Source organism: Neomonachus schauinslandi, chromosome 2, assembly GCF_002201575.2.
Source record: "Neomonachus schauinslandi chromosome 2, ASM220157v2, whole genome shotgun sequence".
NCBI classification, from domain to species: Eukaryota; Metazoa; Chordata; class Mammalia; order Carnivora; family Phocidae; genus Neomonachus; species Neomonachus schauinslandi.
In genome coordinates, this window is record NC_058404.1 from 165,485,030 (window position 1) to 165,503,379 (window position 18,350).

At 35.0% G+C, this 18,350-nt stretch overlaps 1 protein-coding gene across 3 annotated transcripts in view; it reads left to right on the plus strand.

Annotated features, from left to right (window-relative positions):
* GABRA2 (gamma-aminobutyric acid type A receptor subunit alpha2) overlaps positions 1-17,875 on the plus strand; it is a 118,099-nt gene extending 100,224 nt beyond the window's left edge. Inside the window, exons 8-10 of one of the 3 annotated variants that reach the window (XM_044912724.1) lie at positions 5,840-6,042; positions 7,835-7,837; positions 17,579-17,875. In XM_044912724.1, coding sequence (XP_044768659.1) covers positions 5,840-6,042; positions 7,835-7,837; positions 17,579-17,875 — 503 coding nt within the window. Of the gene's footprint in view, positions 1-5,839; positions 6,043-7,834; positions 7,838-11,910; positions 12,091-17,578 lie in introns of all 3 variants that reach the window. The other 2 variants (XM_044912723.1, XM_044912725.1) reach the window with 2 other exon arrangements.
* The last annotated feature ends 475 nt before the right edge of the window (positions 17,876-18,350 follow it).

Sequence of the window (18,350 nt, forward strand, 5' to 3'; positions counted from 1 at the left end):
TCATGTTTTCCTGGTAAAATACCAAAGAAATAAAACAATAAAAAATCAGTCATAAGTCCATTTTATATTTAATCCATCCAAACCACAAAATACCTTCTCCCCACGGTGATAACTGAAGTCTCCTTTTTTATTTTATTTTTTGTTTGCTAAGTTCATGCAGGTATATCTATCCTGATACACAAATCCAAGTGCTTATATTTTCAGGAAAATTGAATCATGAAATGTTTTTAAGCAAAATGTATTGTAGGTAGATTTGTAGTCAGTGAATAACCCTGCTTAACTCTCTGTAATATTGTTGTGGTATTACTAGTGTAGGTAATCAACAATTTATTAAACTATTTCCCAATCAATGAATATGCCAGTGTTTGCCACTTTTTTTTACTTTTACAACTGTGTTCATGTAAAAAGGCTTGTGTATCATTTATCGTTACATATTTTCCTATTGTCATTTCAGTAACATAGATTTCTAATAATAGCAGTAGTGATAACAACAAAAACAAGAAGAATTAAAATAGCTAACATTTATTGAATACTTATAGTGTGCCAGGCTTTGTGCCAAATGCATACTTAACCTTCACAACACACCTCTGAAGAAGGTATAGTTTATAATTCTGTTTTGTAGTTTAGGGAAGTAATGAGAATAGTTGAGGAACTTGCTCAAAGTCACATAAACAGCAAGTAACGGAGTCAGGATTCAAACCCAGGCCATCTGACTGTGAGGCCATCTGAGGACATAGCAACACTGTTAACCAGTATCTTATACTGCTCTGCCCCATCTAGGAGAATTGCTGGGGCTTAGGGTAGATACCAGCAAAAATGGTGGAGTAAAACATGCCAACTAAAAGTCTCCTGGTATTAGGGGAAGGAAAGTGGAGTTCCTTCACAAAGTATTGTCATCACTTTATGGTGTCTTTCTGGAAGACATTTGCAAAAAGCTTGTCTTTGTATATTACCTGACTCAGAATTCCCTAGTGCAAAAGTTGATACGGGGGAGATGCCACTGAAAGCATTTACAGGCAAATGTTTTCCTTGCTTCTGCCTTTGCTTCTGTAAAAGCAAACACAACCCAAAGCAAAAAGAAGGGAATTAATACAAATTTGACAGAGATCAATGGAATAGAGAATACAAATAACATTAGAGAAAATCAACACACTACCGTAGAGATCAACAAAATTGACAGGGGTTTAGCTAGACTGACCAAGAAAAAAGTGGGAAAACTCAAAACTTTTTAAATTTAGGAAGTAAGAGGGGACATTACTACCGACTTTATGGAAATAAAAAAGATTCTAAGGGAATCTGTGAACAGTTGTATCCCCCCCCAAATTAGATAACCTAGAATGGGCCAATTCCTAGAAACAATAAATTACCAAAAATAACTCAAGAGTCTGAGCAAATGTATAACAAGGAAAGCTATGAGGTGAGCAACAACAAAAAAATCAGTGGAAGTCCAAGGCCAGATGGCCTTGCTGGTGAATTTGACCAAACATTGAAAAAAGAATTAACACCATTCTTTCTTAAACTCTGAAAAAATAAATGAGGGACCTTGTTGACTCATTCTGTGGGACCATTTACCGAGAAAACCAAAAACAGACGAAGAAATAACAAGTGAAAAAACAAAAAAACAACAACAACAACAACAACAACAACTCTACAGATCAATATCCCCATAGATGTCTTCAACAGAATCCTAGCGAACTGAAACCAGCCACATATAAAAAGGATTACGTGTGATGACCAAATGGGATTTATCCCAGGAATGAAAGTTTGGTTCAACATACAAAAATCAATTAATGTAAACAACAGATTTATGGGGTATGGAAAAAATACACAGTCATCTCAAAACACTAAAAAACAAAACATAATATCCTTTCATGATAAAAACACCCAACAAATTGGCATGAGAAAAGGACTCTCTCAACCTGATACAAGTGGATAGAAGAAAAGCCCACAGCTAACATCATACTTAGAGGTGAAGATTAAAAGCTTCTGTGCTAACATCAGGAACAAGATAGGGATGTCTGCCTTCATCAATTCTATTCAACATTATACTGCAGGTTCTAGCCAGTGCAGTTAGGTAAGAAAAACAAATAAAAGGCATCCAGTTTGGAAAGGAAAATTTAAACTCTATTTACAGATGACATGATTTTATATATACAAAACCCTTAGTAAACCACATAAAAACTATTAGAGCTAATACATTCAGCAAAGTTGCAGGGTACAAGGCCAACACAAAAAATCAGTTGTGTTTCTATACACTAACAATGAGCAATCTGAAAAGGAAATTAAGGATATATTTCCATTTATATTAACATCCAAATAAAATACCTATAAATAAATTTAAATTTAAAGGTTGAAAGACTTGTACACTTGTACACTGAAAACTATAAAACGTTGCTAAAAGAAATTAAAGAAGCTCTAAATAGATTACATATATATATATGTGTGTGTAAATGTTAAATAGGTATCCCATGTTCAGGGATTGGAAGACTTAATATAGTTAAGATGGCCATCATGCCCAAATCGTAGCTTAAATACAGTACCTATCAAAATTCCAACAATTTTTTTTTGCAGCAATGAGCAAATTTATGATAAAACCACGTGGAAATACAAGGGACCGTGAATAGCCAAAACAGTCTTGAAAAAGAATAAGAAATTTGGAAGATTCAAGCTTTCCAATTTCAACACTTACTCTAAAGCTATAGTCCTCAAAACAGTCTGAAATTTGCATAAGGATCAATGTGCAGATTAATGGAATAGAATTGAAAGTGCAGAAACAAACCCATATATCTATGGTCAGTTGATTTTTTTAAGTGTTTATTTAAATTCCAGTTAACATACAGTGTAATATTAGTTTCAAGTGTACAATACAGCAATTTATCAATTCCATACAACACCCAGTGCTCATCACAAGTGCACTCCTTAATCCCCGTCACCTGTTTCACCCATCCCTCCACCCACCTCCCCTCTGGTAACCATCAGTTTGTCCTCTATAGTTAAGAGTCTGTTTCTTGGTTTGTCTCACTCTTTTTTCCCCCTAAGCTTGTTTGTTTTGTTTCTTAAATTCCACACATGAGTGAAATCACATGGTATTTCTTTTTCTCTGACTGACTTATTTCTCTGACTTATAGCTCCATCCACTTTGTTGCAAATGGTAAGATTTCACTCTTTTTTATGGCCTGAATATTCCATTATATATATACACTGCATCTTCTCTGTCCATTCATTGGTTGATGGGCACTTGAGCTGTTTCCGTAATTTGGCTATTGTAGATAATGCTGTACATACACAATGTGTACATACACATTGGTGTGTATGTATCTCTTTCACTTAGTGTTTTTGTATTCTTTGGGTAAATACCTAGTAGTGCAATTGCTGGATCATAGTGTAGTTCTATTTTTAACATTTTGAGGAACCTCCATACTGTTTTCCAGAGTGGCTGCATCAGTTTGCATTCTCACCAACAGTGTAAGAGGGTTCCTCTTTCTCCACATCCTCGTCAACCCCTGTTGTTTCCTGTGTTGTTGATTTAAGCCATTCTGACAGGTGCGAGGTGATATCTCATTGTAGTTTTGATTTGTATTTCCCTGATGATCAGGGATGTCGAGCATGTTTTCATGTGTCTGGTGGCCATCTGTATGTCTTCTTTGGAAAAACGTCTATGTCTTCTGCCCATTTTGGGGGGTATTGAGTTGATAAGTTCTTTATATATTTTTGGATACTGACCCTTTATCAGATATGTTGTTTGCAAATATCTTATCCTGTTCTATAGGTTACCTTTTAGTTTTGTTCATTGTTTCCTTCGCTGTGCAGAAGTTTTTATTTTGATGAAGTTCCAGTAGTTTATTTTTGATTTGGTTTCCCTTGCCTCAGGAGACATATATAATAAGTTGCTACGGTATGGTCTGTTGATTTCAACAACAATCCTAACACCATTCAATAGGGAAAGAAAAGTCTTTCCAACAAATGGTACTTGTACAACTGGCTATCCACAAGCCAGAGAATGAATTTGGACATCGACCTCACACCATACATAAAAATTACCCCAAAACGGGCCAAGACCTAAATGTCAGAGCTAAAAGTATAAAACTCCTAGAAGAAAACATAGGCCTAAATCTTTATGACTTTGGATTAGGTAACAGTGTCTTTGCTATGACTCCAATTTGTAATTCTTATTCAGAGGGGATGTCCATTGCCCCTCAATACTACTAGTATAAATCTTTTAAAGTTTGCTAATATTTTGCTGGCTATATGGTTTTAAAAAGGTATGTCATTATCACTTTGTATTTCCTTAACTGCTAGTGAAGTATATTTTCATATATTGATTTGTCATTTGCATTGCTATACTGTGTGTGTGTGTGCACGCGAACGCGCACGTGGGCGTGCGTATAGGGTTGGAGGAGGATATGGTTTCGGGTGTGGGTGTGTGTGGTTGTATCTGTCATGTCTTCTATTTAATTATCCTACTGTACCAAATTCTCAAAATAAAACATCCTCATGATCTAAAACCTTTCAGTTTGATGCATGAAAGGGCAATGTGTTTCTGTAGATGTGTTTTTTAATATTGACTTAGTAGCAGGTGAACTAAGTTTATTTTTCTACCTTTTGTTCCTGCTACTACCATTATATTCCTAGATGCATTCAACGCATGATTAAATAGGATTATTTTGCTGTTTTGAATTACTAACTCTATTGTAGATGAGAAGAAAAAGCTGCCCTATTTATCCTAAGGGAAAGCAAAAAATACAACACAATAAAACTTTAATATATGAATGGACATTTCTTTAACATTTTAACTCTCTTTTAATTTAATGTATTCACTATGTACATAATTAAACTTCTATTGGATCTCTGATAAAACAGGTAATTGCAGACATTTTGACAGCTGATATTGCAACTTACCTCCTGAGTTAGTGCTTTCTTTTTACTTAATTATTGTGACTTCCCTGACTACTGGCAGAAAAGCTTTACAATGAATGGGACTAAATTACTTTCTAAACCAACAGAGGCATAAAATATTCCTTAAAGGTAGTGATTTGCATTTTTATAAAGTTTGAGGTTTAGTTGCTTGTTTTATTTTCTATAGATTCTAAGCTTCATTATGAAAGAAATTCTGTCCTCACAATGCCAAGTGATCCGAATTAATTTCATATTTAGGTAGCTATACTTAGAATAAAGAACTTCTTAATCATAGTTCCATTGTGATCACTGGTGTGGATGATTGGTCCATTGCTGAGAATGATTTAAATAAATGATGAACAAATTCATGCCAGGCTTTGTGTAGCATTTTAAAAAAATTAATGTTAATGCTCAGTGGATCAGTTTAAAGTAACTGCTTTCCTCATAGGAATTTCCACTCTCAATATCACCCGTTGTTTTCACCTTAGCAACATTAAAGAGAGAAAAAGGAGATTCATACAAACAAAAATGAAAACTGAAGGCATTTCAGAGTGATTACTTCAAGAATTATAATAGCCATTTGTGATGATTAACTTTGCACTGTTCTTCCAGTTTTGTTTTTTTTTTTTTAAGATTTTATTTTTTTTTTTGATAGAGAGAGACACAGCGAGAGGGAACACAAGCAGGGGGAGTGGGAGAGGGAGAACAGGCTTCCTGCTGAGCCGGGAGTCCGATGCGGGGCTCGATCCCAGGACCCCGGGATCATGACCTGAGCCGAAGGCAGACGCTTAATCGACTGAGCCACCCAGGCGCTCCCAGTTTTTTTTTTTTTTTTTTTTTTTTAATGGATAGAACTGGCAGTGAAAGTAGCTTTGAAAAAAGAATATTTCCAATTCTGCCTTGCTAATATCTGTTGATGTTTTTGGTTCCTGTCTTTCTGCAGGAGTAACAACTGTTCTAACAATGACAACTCTAAGCATCAGTGCACGGAACTCCCTCCCCAAAGTGGCATATGCGACTGCCATGGACTGGTTTATTGCTGTTTGTTATGCATTTGTGTTCTCGGCCTTAATTGAGTTTGCAACTGTTAACTACTTCACCAAGAGAGGATGGGCTTGGGATGGGAAGAGTGTAGTGAATGACAAGGTAAGTGAGAACTTCCTTCTTACCACAATTAAGAGAATCCCCTAACAGATTTAGCTTGTAACAGATACGTTCCTAAAAATTGACATGAAGAACATTCAAATGTAAATTGTCTATGTCTTTATATCTATGTCGTAGATATAGATGTTTATAAATAATACAGATTTCTTTTAAAGTATGCTCTTGCCTGAAATTCTTTAGGAGTGCTTGTTACAGTAATACTTCCGTTCAAACTCCCTAGCCTCTGTGGAGCTCTGACTGTGTGTCAGGCATTGTGCTAAGTTTTTTACAGATGTTCTATCATGGAACCTTCAAACTTTATGATTAGGGTCTCTTTTTAATTCTCATTGTTCTAATGAAAAAGCTAAGGCTTAGTGAAGTTAGTTACTTGCCCAAACTCACACAGCTAGCTCATAAGTATAGTTGAATGCAGATCTATCTGACCATTAAATTCATGCCCTTAAATACCACACTGCTTTAGAATTGAGAGATTTGGAAAAGAAAGTGAACATTAGCTTTACCTGTTACAGAATTTCAGGCCCTATCAGTGGATTGAGTTACTCTTCACCTACCTCCATCTCTATCACTTGGATATAAAATTTCAGGCAACATTATTTTCTCTCCCATGTTGTATGGAATAAGAAAGTAGGTCTGGAATGCCTAGAAATTTTAAGTTGCTCATGTAGTCTGTGAGAGTTATTTGTTTTTAAGTTTAATTTCTTTGGCAATTATTGGTGTCCATTTTTAGGTTGCAAGTACTGAAGCTAATGGGAGTTTTGAGCATTAATATAATAGCTGTTCCATTTATTTTATAGATTATTATTCATCTGCATTAAGAGGAAGCTTTGATTATGTTATGATGAGATAGAAAGTTTTCTCAATAGTTCCGTTCTACTGGGAGGGCTTCTTTTTAACAATATATCTATTAAAATACTTCTTCCATTAAATTTGGAATAACATACTTGATGATTTTACTTCTTTATCAGTTATTTAAATACAATTTTTTTCTCATTTCTAGGACCATACTGCAGTTTAAGCATATAAGTGGTTGATGTTATAATTTAAAAGTCTTGCTCTTTGTTCTTAATTTTATAAACTGTGTCAGATTTAATAAGTGCTGGGTTTTTTCATTTTATAAGTGATGTTTTGCATAATAACAGGCACTGAGTGAATATTAAAGGGAATCTGATTAATTTTCTGTGCTTAACTTCTAGGCTATTTCAACATTCCCATTACATTTTACTGTTGATTTATGTTTTCATTTTCCATATAATCTACTGCTTTTTCATTGTTATCTATGCAATTACTTCTTTTTAGTTGTTTTAGTTATACCTCTGCTTTCATACTAACTTTTCTGGAAGATTAAATGCTAGTTATATTTATAAATGCCAGACATGTTTATAAATATGTCACAAAAGATAAATAGTGGTTTGTGGTATAGATGCTCTGTATAGATATTTATTGATATGTCACTTTTTAATGCTATGAGGGTGCCAGTCAAGTTGACATTGTTATTTGGCATATCAAATAAAATACCTTCTCTCTGAACTCAGAAAATAGAGGTACTTATAAATGCAAAAAACACATTCGTGATAAAGCATTCTAAAAGCAATAACCTAGTATAAGGAATATTGGATTTAAATCAAACCACATCCCAAATCACACAGAGCAAAGACAAATCTAGGACAAAATCATTGATGTTCCAACCTAATCTGCAGGAAAATAATAAATTCTATATTATTTCAGTTTTAAGTGGTTTAAGTTCATGGTTAAGTTAAAGGGAACATACATTCAGCCTGTTGCTTGTTCTTAATCACTTTTCCATAGCTAGAGGGGCCAAACACAATGGCAGGCACTTGTTAGGTGCTTCAGAGTTTTTGTTGAATAAAAGAATAAATAAGTTTCTCTTATTAAGTCTGGCAGTGTAACACCAATGAGAAGACTAATTTGCCTTCATGGAATGGATTTTAGAACTTGACAATGGTGAATTTATTAGTGGGTACTCAACCCAATTTCTTGATTTCAAATGAATTTGGGGAGGTGCTTCCTAAACCTAGCTTGGAAGTAGCCAGGTCTTTAGAAATGAAAGGAAATCAAGTGGAGTGCCCCAAACTAGCATATCTGCCAAAAAAAATATTACACTATAGTCTACTTTCAGCTACGTCTGCTTTAGTTTTCCTTAGATTTAATTTTTAAGTGGAAAATGATAATTTGCTTGAATTACAGAGTTTTTATCCACTGCCCATATTGGCATCCTTCCAGTTTTATCAGACAGGTAGAAGTCCTCTGCTTTTGAAGTTGGTATCATAAGCAAATGCAGTTAAATTATCTGTCAATCCAAAGAGCAAATGAAAAGTTCTTCAACATTTGTAAACTGGCAAATACTATGTTGCCTCATAAGAATAATGTCTTAAAGACACATATCAGTAGTATATGTTTGGAAAAAAAAAAGAAATACGTATTTAACATACAATTTTTATGTAGATTGTGCTCTGATGATCTTTAAAGTTAGTTTATGCCAATACATAAATCCACTCAATCCATAGTCAAGCTGCATTTGAGCCCTCTGTTAGAGGACACAGCCTGCCCTGCTCTGTGATCTTGGGCAAGATGTTATACGACTTTTAGTCTCAGATGTGAAACTAGAGAACAAAACCTTATCATCCTAAAAATGTAATGCTGGATCAAATGATCCAACTCCAGTTTTTATGCCCTTCCATATATAAAAGTATCATCTTGTGAAATTCCCCAAGTTCTTTTGGAATCTTCCCTGATACCCAACATTTTTCCACATGGCCAAGACTAATTCTTCCACTCCTGCTCTTAATCTCTTTCTTGTTCTTTTCTCAGCCTTGAGAAAGTCATCTTCTACTTTTTGACTGCCTCCTTCCTTTCAGTTAAGGAGTATGCTTCATACGCTTAATTTACCATGAGGCGAAATCAAAACTCTCCAGATCCTAGGTCACCCATTCCCCCACCTTCAGATTCTACCCTTTTTCTCCATTCAAGCTTTTTGAAAGCATTTCTTACAATGTCTCTGTTCTCACTTTCAGTTTAATTCTCAGCCCACTGTAATCTGATTTCCTTTCCATTTATTGTCCTGTTAACTGAAGAACAGTTCCATAACCTCCACATATTCAGATCATATAATAATTTTTCATTTTTCTCAAGGAATCCTCACTGAACCCACTGAATACTGCTGTGTTTCAGAGCTCCATTACAGGCCCAAGTCAGCAACATTTTCTCTTCTTTCCCTCTTTAAAACTGGCCTCAGAATACAACCACTTGCCCTCAGATCCTGACAGCTGCCTCTATTCATTCCATTCTGAGAGTCTCTGCCTGTGTTCAGAGTAGATCCAATCTCCCAAACATCTGCCCCTGTTTTCCCCAAAGACAGTCATTTGACTTTATTTTATTGTTGTTTTATCTTTACTAATCACTATGTGATTCTTACTTTAAGGGATATTTGTGGGAATGTCTGCAACACTAAGCACACTGTCCACCCATTTACTGTCCCTAAATAGATAATCCTTACTCATCCTCAGCACAAATGCCCATCTTCAGGAAGCTTCTGAACCCTGCGTCCCCCAAATGATTCGATCCAATTGTAAGTGCATGTAGTACCCTTCCCTTTTGCATTAGATCCTTTATCACAGTTTGTAATTGCATATTTATGTCTCCTTTCCTTCATTGATAATTATAACAATGACCATATTTATTTCAATAAATCATTTATCCTTGACCCTTTCACAGGGTCTTGTATACAGTAGTTTCTCAATAAATATGGAATGAATGAATGAAATAGAACCACATCAAATCTACAGCTCATGCCTTTATCTTACCTTCCATAGTTTTTATCTACAACTGCACCCATACCTTCCTTTTAACTTCCAGGATCATATATCAAACCTGTTCCCTAGGCATTTCTACGTGAATACGACATCCCGATCTTTATGTGTCTCTTTTTTTTAAAGAAGGAACAAAAATAAAACCTTCTAAATTGATTTTCTGTCTTTCCCCTGCCCACATGTACTTATTTATTTATTTTTTATCTATAAAGTAGATAGATATATCTACTTCCAAGTTGTTCCACAACTTGGAAGTATCCCTTAACATCTGACCTTCCATCAGATTGTGCCTGTTTTACTGTCTATGGCATGAAGTATATCCTCACTGTCTCTCATTATTTTGAGTCTCTTTATTTCTCACTGTCCCTAGTCATGTTTCTCTCTAATCTGTCCTCCACAATAGTGCTAGGGTCATCTTTCTAAATGGGAATCTGATCATTTCATTTTTCATCTCTTTAAGGAATTGTTGAATTCTTAATGTTAACTGCTGAACTCTTTAATGAATTCTTCAAGCTCTTCAGCTAATATGGTCTAACTATATATAGCTTTCTCATAAGTTTATACATATATATACATATATATATATATATAGGTTGAATAATAAGGAAAATATTACTGTTATTTATTGTGCACTTCCTACTATGTGCCTGGGAATATCTCTGTGTTAGAAATGAGAACCTAGGGATGCCTGGGTGGCTCAGTCGGTTAAGTGTCTGCCTTCAGCTCGGGTCACGATCCCGGGGTCCTGGGATAAAGCCCCACATCTGGCTCCTTGCTCAGTGGGGAACCTGCTTCTTGCTCTGCCTGCCACTCCCCCTGCTTGAGCTCTCTCTCTCTCTCTTTCTCTCTGACAGATAAATAAAAATAAATAAAATCTTTAAAAAAATAGAAATGAGAAACTATAGGATTGGTTACATAAAGTTACTTGCTCAGGATCACATCTAATAAGTGGTGCATCCAAGATTGAACACAGCTAAAGTGCATGCTCATATTCTTCCTCTAGCCATTACAAACATCCCCAAATATCCATGCCACTACACATCTCTGTGACATTAGATGTGCTGATCCCTCTTGCTAAAATGCTCCCTCCTTCTTTCCCTAACTGATGAACTCCTATTTACTTCTTAATATCCATCTGATTTTACTTAATATTGAAACTTTTTAAATGAATGTAATTGCCACCCAACACAAATTCCTTTTGTGTAACCTTATTAAATTATACTTTTACTATAAGTATTTTTGTTTTCAACAGTAGGCTACATGATCTAAGAGGATAATAGTTTTGTCCTACTCATCATTTTCTCTATTACCTGGCATAATAGTTAGCACATAGTTTATTTGAATTAAATTAAAAGTAAATAACTCTAGTCTCTAGATTGTTTCCATTTCTAAATCTAAGTCAGTGGCTCTACACTGGCCAAAAGAAGTATATTCTATGGAAACAAACTAGGTATTAAATCACTTAAAACACAGACTTAGCAACATAATATCTGAACTAACATGGAATGTGTCATTGTTTTGTGATTCACGCCGTGCAATTCATAGAAAACATCACATTTCAAGTGTTTTATTAATTTATTTGCATTTTTTAACATCCTGCCTTGTTCCAAAACCATTTCAGGCAGTTTACCAAAAGAATGCATGTACTTAAACTCTTATAAAATAAAACATAAGTAGAAGTAGGATATCAGGAGGAAGGAAAATAGATGCAAATATGTCCACCATTTGGGCCAGAACATTAACTGTAGTCCAGAGCTAGAGAAGCTGAGCTTTAAATTCTGAGCTTCTTGGCTATCAGAGTAAACCATGGGCCTTGGGGGAGAGGGGGGAGAGTTACTATCTTTTTTTTTTTTTTTTTTTTATGGAAGCATAAATTTTCTTAGGGAAAATATTTTCCTACACTGAATTATATAAAACAATATCATATGGGTTTTATATTAGGGAGAGCTGGGTACTGTTGAAAGTAATGTCAACATTTTCCCAATAAACGCAGTAATGAATTTCATATTGATGTTTCTTGTAGTCCCCTTCAATAAAAGCTGAAGGCATTACATTAACATACAACTCAGTGAAGGCAATTCTTCAAGGAGCTAAGCTAATATGGTCCAAGTATATAGCTTTCTCATGGCCCAATTTAATCCAAGGAAAGACTTTAGAGTACTTAGAGAAGTGGATGGACTGTTTAACCTTCAAACAATCTTCTGTAAGTATCACTTTTCTCGGTCAGGATGGCTAGCAGACAGTTAATAGTGTATTATCAGACCAAGGAGCATGTTGTTGCTTTAAAATTAATGGGCTTGCTAGTGGCCACAATAGACTAAAAAAGCAACATGGTATATATAGCAAGAGCATAGATTTGCTACTTTGGCTACCTTGGGTTTTTTCCAAACACTGTTTTATTTAGTGTTATATTTATGAGAGCTCCATTTCCTTAGTCTAAGGACAATCTCTGCTATTCTTTCCAATTCTGAAACCATGTGATTATTATTTTTATTTATATCCCAGGTCACTTTGCTAATAGATGGCTATATTTTAGATATATTTATATATATTTAGATATATATTTAGATATATTTAGATTTGCTCAAGTTATTAACACATTATTTTATCTAATACTCTAAGGAAGCTGAGATTGGTTTGCCCCATGGTGTAAGACATTTTGATTTCTATAATCTGAATTTTCCAGACTCGAAATCTTAAATACATATTCAGACATTCTAATAAAGTAATAAATTCAGAATATTCTGAATCCTATAAAACATTGTTTAAAAAAATAGAAAAATTAATTAGTTTGGACTATATTTTATTTTCATTCCACTTCAGTAACATCATCAACAAATTCTATAGTGGCATTTTACTCTTTTCCCCAAATAATGTCTAAAAATACATAATTTACTGATTTTGTGTTTAGCCACATTTTCCCCCTTCCCACTTATACGAGTCTCAATTATAGCAAAACAACTTCCATAAACATGTGGAATAATAAAATTGAAGACTTTCAAGATCATTACATAGCAGAATTGTAGGACATACAATGGGAATCTAGTTTTTATGAATCTAATAAATAGCTACTCTATAAAATACTTCATATTTTATATATTATATATTTTCTAAATATGTATTTTTGGTCACAGCAATCATTCTCATACATGTCATTTGCTATAAAGTAAACATTTTTTGAGCCTTTTCTATGCTAGGAACTATGCTAGGAGCTCTGCATTGCACAGTCTATGCTTTCAAGGTGCTTACAATCAAGTGGAAGAAAAAATAAGTGAAAAAAGTATTTTTCATTATTGAGACAAACACTAGGGTGCTATGGAAGCACATGGAAGGAGTACTTATTGCAGTAAGAAATGATTTTGAGCTGAGTTGGTATAAAATGGATCTGACTAGGGGGTCAGTGTGGGTTGTTTATCAGTTCCTGGTTCAATTGTGGTTTCATTCACAAGTTAGGGAATGCAGGAAGGTGTACAGAATTAGGTTGGGAGTAAAAGTAACGTGAGTTCATTTCTGGATATTTTATGTTTTAATTACCTATAGAATATGTTGATAGAGAAGTCTAGTGAAACATAATGGGTAAGAATTCTGGTGAGAAGTATTATGTCAGTCATCCGTGTATTGGTAACAAAAGCCTTAGCAGTTACTTATAATTAATAGAAAATAGCAGTGTCCATTTGCTTTCATGTCCCCCATTCTCCTTCTGTTTGGTTTCATTCTTCACGTTTAACATTGTTTTCTTTACTTACATTTTCAGCCGTTACCTGGCCTTATTCTTCATATGAAGTGGCCTACCTAAGAGACTTAAAGCAGAAATACAGAATGATCAAATTAGACTATGAGAAATTAGGTAGAAATCAGAGCTTGCCTAATTCTCAAAAGAAACAAAAACTTTATATAGAAACATGAACATTAAAAAAATTATCTTGTGGCAGTTAGTACTGGTTTGAAGAGTTAACGCAACAATAGACTTCATTGCACTATTTCTCTTCAAGGCTCTGAGGGTCTGAGTGTAGGCCAAGGGTCACACTGAATAAAGTAGAATTAGTCTAGAAAGGTCAAAATCATTGGCCCAAGTACTCAGCCTGCTGATGGTTTGCCTTGATCAGAGGCTTATATAGATATTCAAAGAGGATTTATAACACAATATATCAGTTTGGTTCTTTTTAATAGAAGTTAGTAATGAATAGGGCAAGGTAGTATCTTCTAGTAATGGCCCAGAGTCTGAATATTTTTTAATACTATCACTAGCGATCTATGTCTTACAAAGAACAGTAATAGAATATATTATGTGGATTTAATCTGTGTACTTTGCTTTAGCAGATCTAAGAACTGTAAGTCAGCTATGAATTCAATAGTATTTTTTCTCTATATACATGATATTAATAATTTTAAATAGGAACAATTTGCTTTACTGTAGATTTGTGACAGTTACTCTCAAATGGACTGAGGGGAGTTATTTTATCCTTCAAAACAAGATTTTGTAAGATCTGAGCCAGAAAGGCTTTATGAGGCTATGGCTGGGAATTGAGAAGGTTTAGCACCGTGAGGGTACCCTGTGCTTCATTTAATGAATTGATAAGAAATTACAGGTGTCCACCACTGGGTTTTGACTACAGATAGTACTCATGACTGTTGCACTTTTGCTTGCTGTTGGTTCTGAAAATAATCAAGTTTCCAAGTTCCAAGAGAACATTGTGAAGTCAAGCCGTCATCTTGTCAGGTACTGAGCTTGCCTCTGAAGTTTATACTTATATTCAGAGATTGAAGCCATACTTTGAGCAATGAAGAAAAAATATGAAATTTTGTTCTTTGTAGTTTAAGGCAATAAAAGTTACAAACATACATTAAAATTATTTTTAACACTGCTTATTATAATATCCACAGTATTGGGATAAAAAAAAAAAACACCAACATACAAACATGCAGGGGTGATATTTGGTCGGTACATACTGATACAGTCCTCTGGGTATTTACAGCTGATACTCATTCAGATTAGTTAGAGTACCTGTTCTGATTTGTTAGTGTATCTGCTTCAGAGTTTGTTAAATAATTTTAGCATCACCTGTGGGTTTATATACAATTGAAGGTTATTTGCATTGGGCAGGAAGGAGGTTGGTAAGAGTCAGTACAGTTTCTATCCGTAGATTGCTCTTGCAACAAAGGACATTTGCATTTAAGTTTTTTCTGAAAATGTCTAAGCCCTGCACCATAAATCTTAACCTAACTTAAACGTCCCTCTTCCTTTCTTGATTTCCTCCATGCGATGTTTATGTCTTCTTCCCAAGATATAAAGTATATTGTCTATACATTTTATAAGCCAGTATTCTTGTTTAGCTTGTAATAGAGTTATAACTGTTACTGCTCTCCACTAAGAGGCTGTGCTTTTCAATGTGGTTTGAATATTCATTTATTCATTTAATTCTCACAGCAGTTCATTGTGGCTTTGGTATAATTATCCACCCCCCTTTTTTTTCCCCAACTGGAAGCTGAAGCAGGGAGAGGTTAAGGAACATTCCCAAAGTCCAAATTCTCTCTAAGTGCAATTTGGTATTATTTTAAATGATATTTAGGTAGAATTGAAATAATGATAATATAAACACTACATGTTACATACTTTATGGTTTAAAGAGTCTTTTTAGAGGATTGACCTAGTGATATAAACTTCAATTGGAGAAATTTAGGAAAAAGTGTACTCCTAGGTTTCAAATAGCTTCCTCAAAGAGAAAGTCACACAGTATGATGTTTAAAGCAGAAGTTCAGAAGTCACACACATCTGAGTTTGTGTGCTCTTTCAGCCACTTGGTAAACAGGAGACCTGGTTATGTCATGAAACCTCTTTAGCCTCCATTTTGGAATTTATAATATAGGGTTAACAATAGAACTTACCTCCTATCCAGGAGTGAAGTTTTTCACAAATGACACCCTCAGGCTTAACACTCAACCTGATACATCCTAGTGCTCAAAAGGTGTTAGCTATCATCTGGCTATCAGTTATATACTAGGGGGTGACTCTCCATCTATAACATGGGAACTGCATGTGTCATTACAGAATAAAAGCTGTTTTGTAGCTTTCATAGTGGTGGACCCTGAACCCTTTCCTTCTGTACTCCAGCCAGGTCTGGAAGAATGCCTCATCAGCAAGGGAAAGAGGAGAGGGAGAAACCCGATGCCAGTGAAGGACAAGAAATCCAGGCTTGTTTTCAGATCCTGCTGGGCTTTCAGAGGCCCTTTCTTATCTCATTTTACCTGAACATTTTGAGAATACTTAATTGAAAATAACTGATATTAGAAATTCTGTTCTAGGCCAGTTGATCCTCTAAATCTGTTTATTTACACTCTTCATTATTTTGGATAATTAATAGGTGGTTCAATTTTGTTTGCATTTAGATAACTGAGAAGACATTTATACTAGTATAGAAATGCAGGTAAATATTATTTATATTTTAAGGTTCATTAATTCAGTTGCATATTATGTGCCTACCTGGTGGAAGGCATCATGCTAAGTGTAAGTTGATAACAAACAAAGCAGAAGTAGCACCAGCCTTTATTGAACTTAGATTCTAATGAGAAAGGAAGATGTCAATCAAATAATTGCACAACTAAAAAAAGAATTTATACATTTTGAAAAATGCCATGATGGAAGTAATCTGAGTGCTGTGAAGAGTGCAGATGGCCAAAAAGACTGTGCTAGATGGAGTGGTTAGGAAGGTCTTTTTGAGGACCAAGACTAAACCAAGACCAAAGTATGAGAGGGGATTGATGACATGAAAAGCAGGATGGAAGGAAGGCCCTCCAGGCTAGGAAGTAGCATGGCCAAAGGCATCAAACAAGAAAGTATTCTTGAAAACTGAAGTTATTTCATGGGACTAGCATATAATTAATGAAGCAAAGAAGCCATGGTAAGAACTACTGATTTCATTCTCAGTTCCATGAGATAGTGTTTAAGAGAGTTAAACTGAGGAGTGACATGATCCCACTGATGTCTTAAAAAAAAAAATCCCTGTGGCTATAGCATGTCTAATGGTTGGACAAGGTCAAGTGAAGCTGGGAGAGCACTAAGCATGTTATTTGGTCCAGGCAGGAGATAATAGTGAGTCATATTCGAGTGGGTGGGGATTCGGAGGAGAAACAGGCTGTGGATGAGCTAGGCAAGAAGCACAGTTTGTATTTTATCTTTGTCCCACATTTTTAATATTTATTTCACTGCCAACTGTATATGGTTGGGTTCCCATCATATGAGTAAAGCGTTTGACACGAAAGAGAGAAATCCTGTTATCTAGTTAAAGAAGTTAAATTTCTTTATTCAGAAATTGTGGTCACTGTAGATGATCATTCCTCTTGTTAAAATGTTTCTACATTTCATTTATTCATTCTCTCATCCATTCAGCAAATATTTGAATAACTTATAAGAGTCAAAATGTTGCACTGTTTATTAGATGTGTGGTTTTGATTGTTTATTTTCCATGTAAACAACAAAAAATGGTTCTCCAAGAAAATGGTATCCTTGATTGTACTCTGGAGCTTTCCTCATGGTTTCAGGACTCTTTTTATTTATTTCCCTAAATTTCATCTTTCTAATGGATAATGATGTTTATCAAGATACACTTTTCTTCAGAATTTGAACTGGAGTTTGGAAAATGTTAAGTAGCAGGCTCAACCCACATTGTGTTAATTCTTGTATTTCTCAATAGAAAAAAGAAAAAGCCTCTGTCATGATACAGAACAATGCTTATGCGGTGGCTGTTGCCAATTATGCCCCGAATCTTTCAAAAGACCCAGTTCTCTCCACCATCTCCAAGAGTGCAACCACGCCAGAACCCAATAAGAAGCCGGAAAACAAGCCAGCGGAGGCCAAGAAAACCTTCAACAGTGTTAGCAAAATTGACAGAATGTCTAGAATAGTTTTCCCAGTTTTGTTTGGTACATTTAATTTAGTTTACTGGGCTACGTATTTAAACAGAGAACCTGTATTAGGGGTCAGTCCTTGAATCTAGACACAGGTTATCTTTGGGATGTATAGCAACATAGAACTTTGTTTGTTTTGCTATGTACAGTCTGACTAATAACTGCTAATTTGTGAACCAACATGTACAGTATGTATATAGCTATAAAGCTTACCAGTAGACCTCTAACAGAGACACGCATTTGCTAACTTGAGGAGCTACGGGCAGAAGGCACCCCATTCCCAAAGAGCCATTGCCTTTTTTAAAGATTTACCCTAGGAACTCGTTTAAAGTGGGTTTCACATGATCTGATTTGTTTCCTACTAGTGATGAAAGTGGGAACCCACACCACACTTGATGAACTCTTTTGATTTCAGTCTTAAATAGGACTATTTTCTACTGTTGCCTAACTATAATGTAAGGTAACACTGTCGTTCCAAGATGAATTCTTCTAAATCACAGAACCTTGTATCTGCCACAGCAGTTCCCTTCATGAGTGCTCAGAATCCCTGCTAGTGTA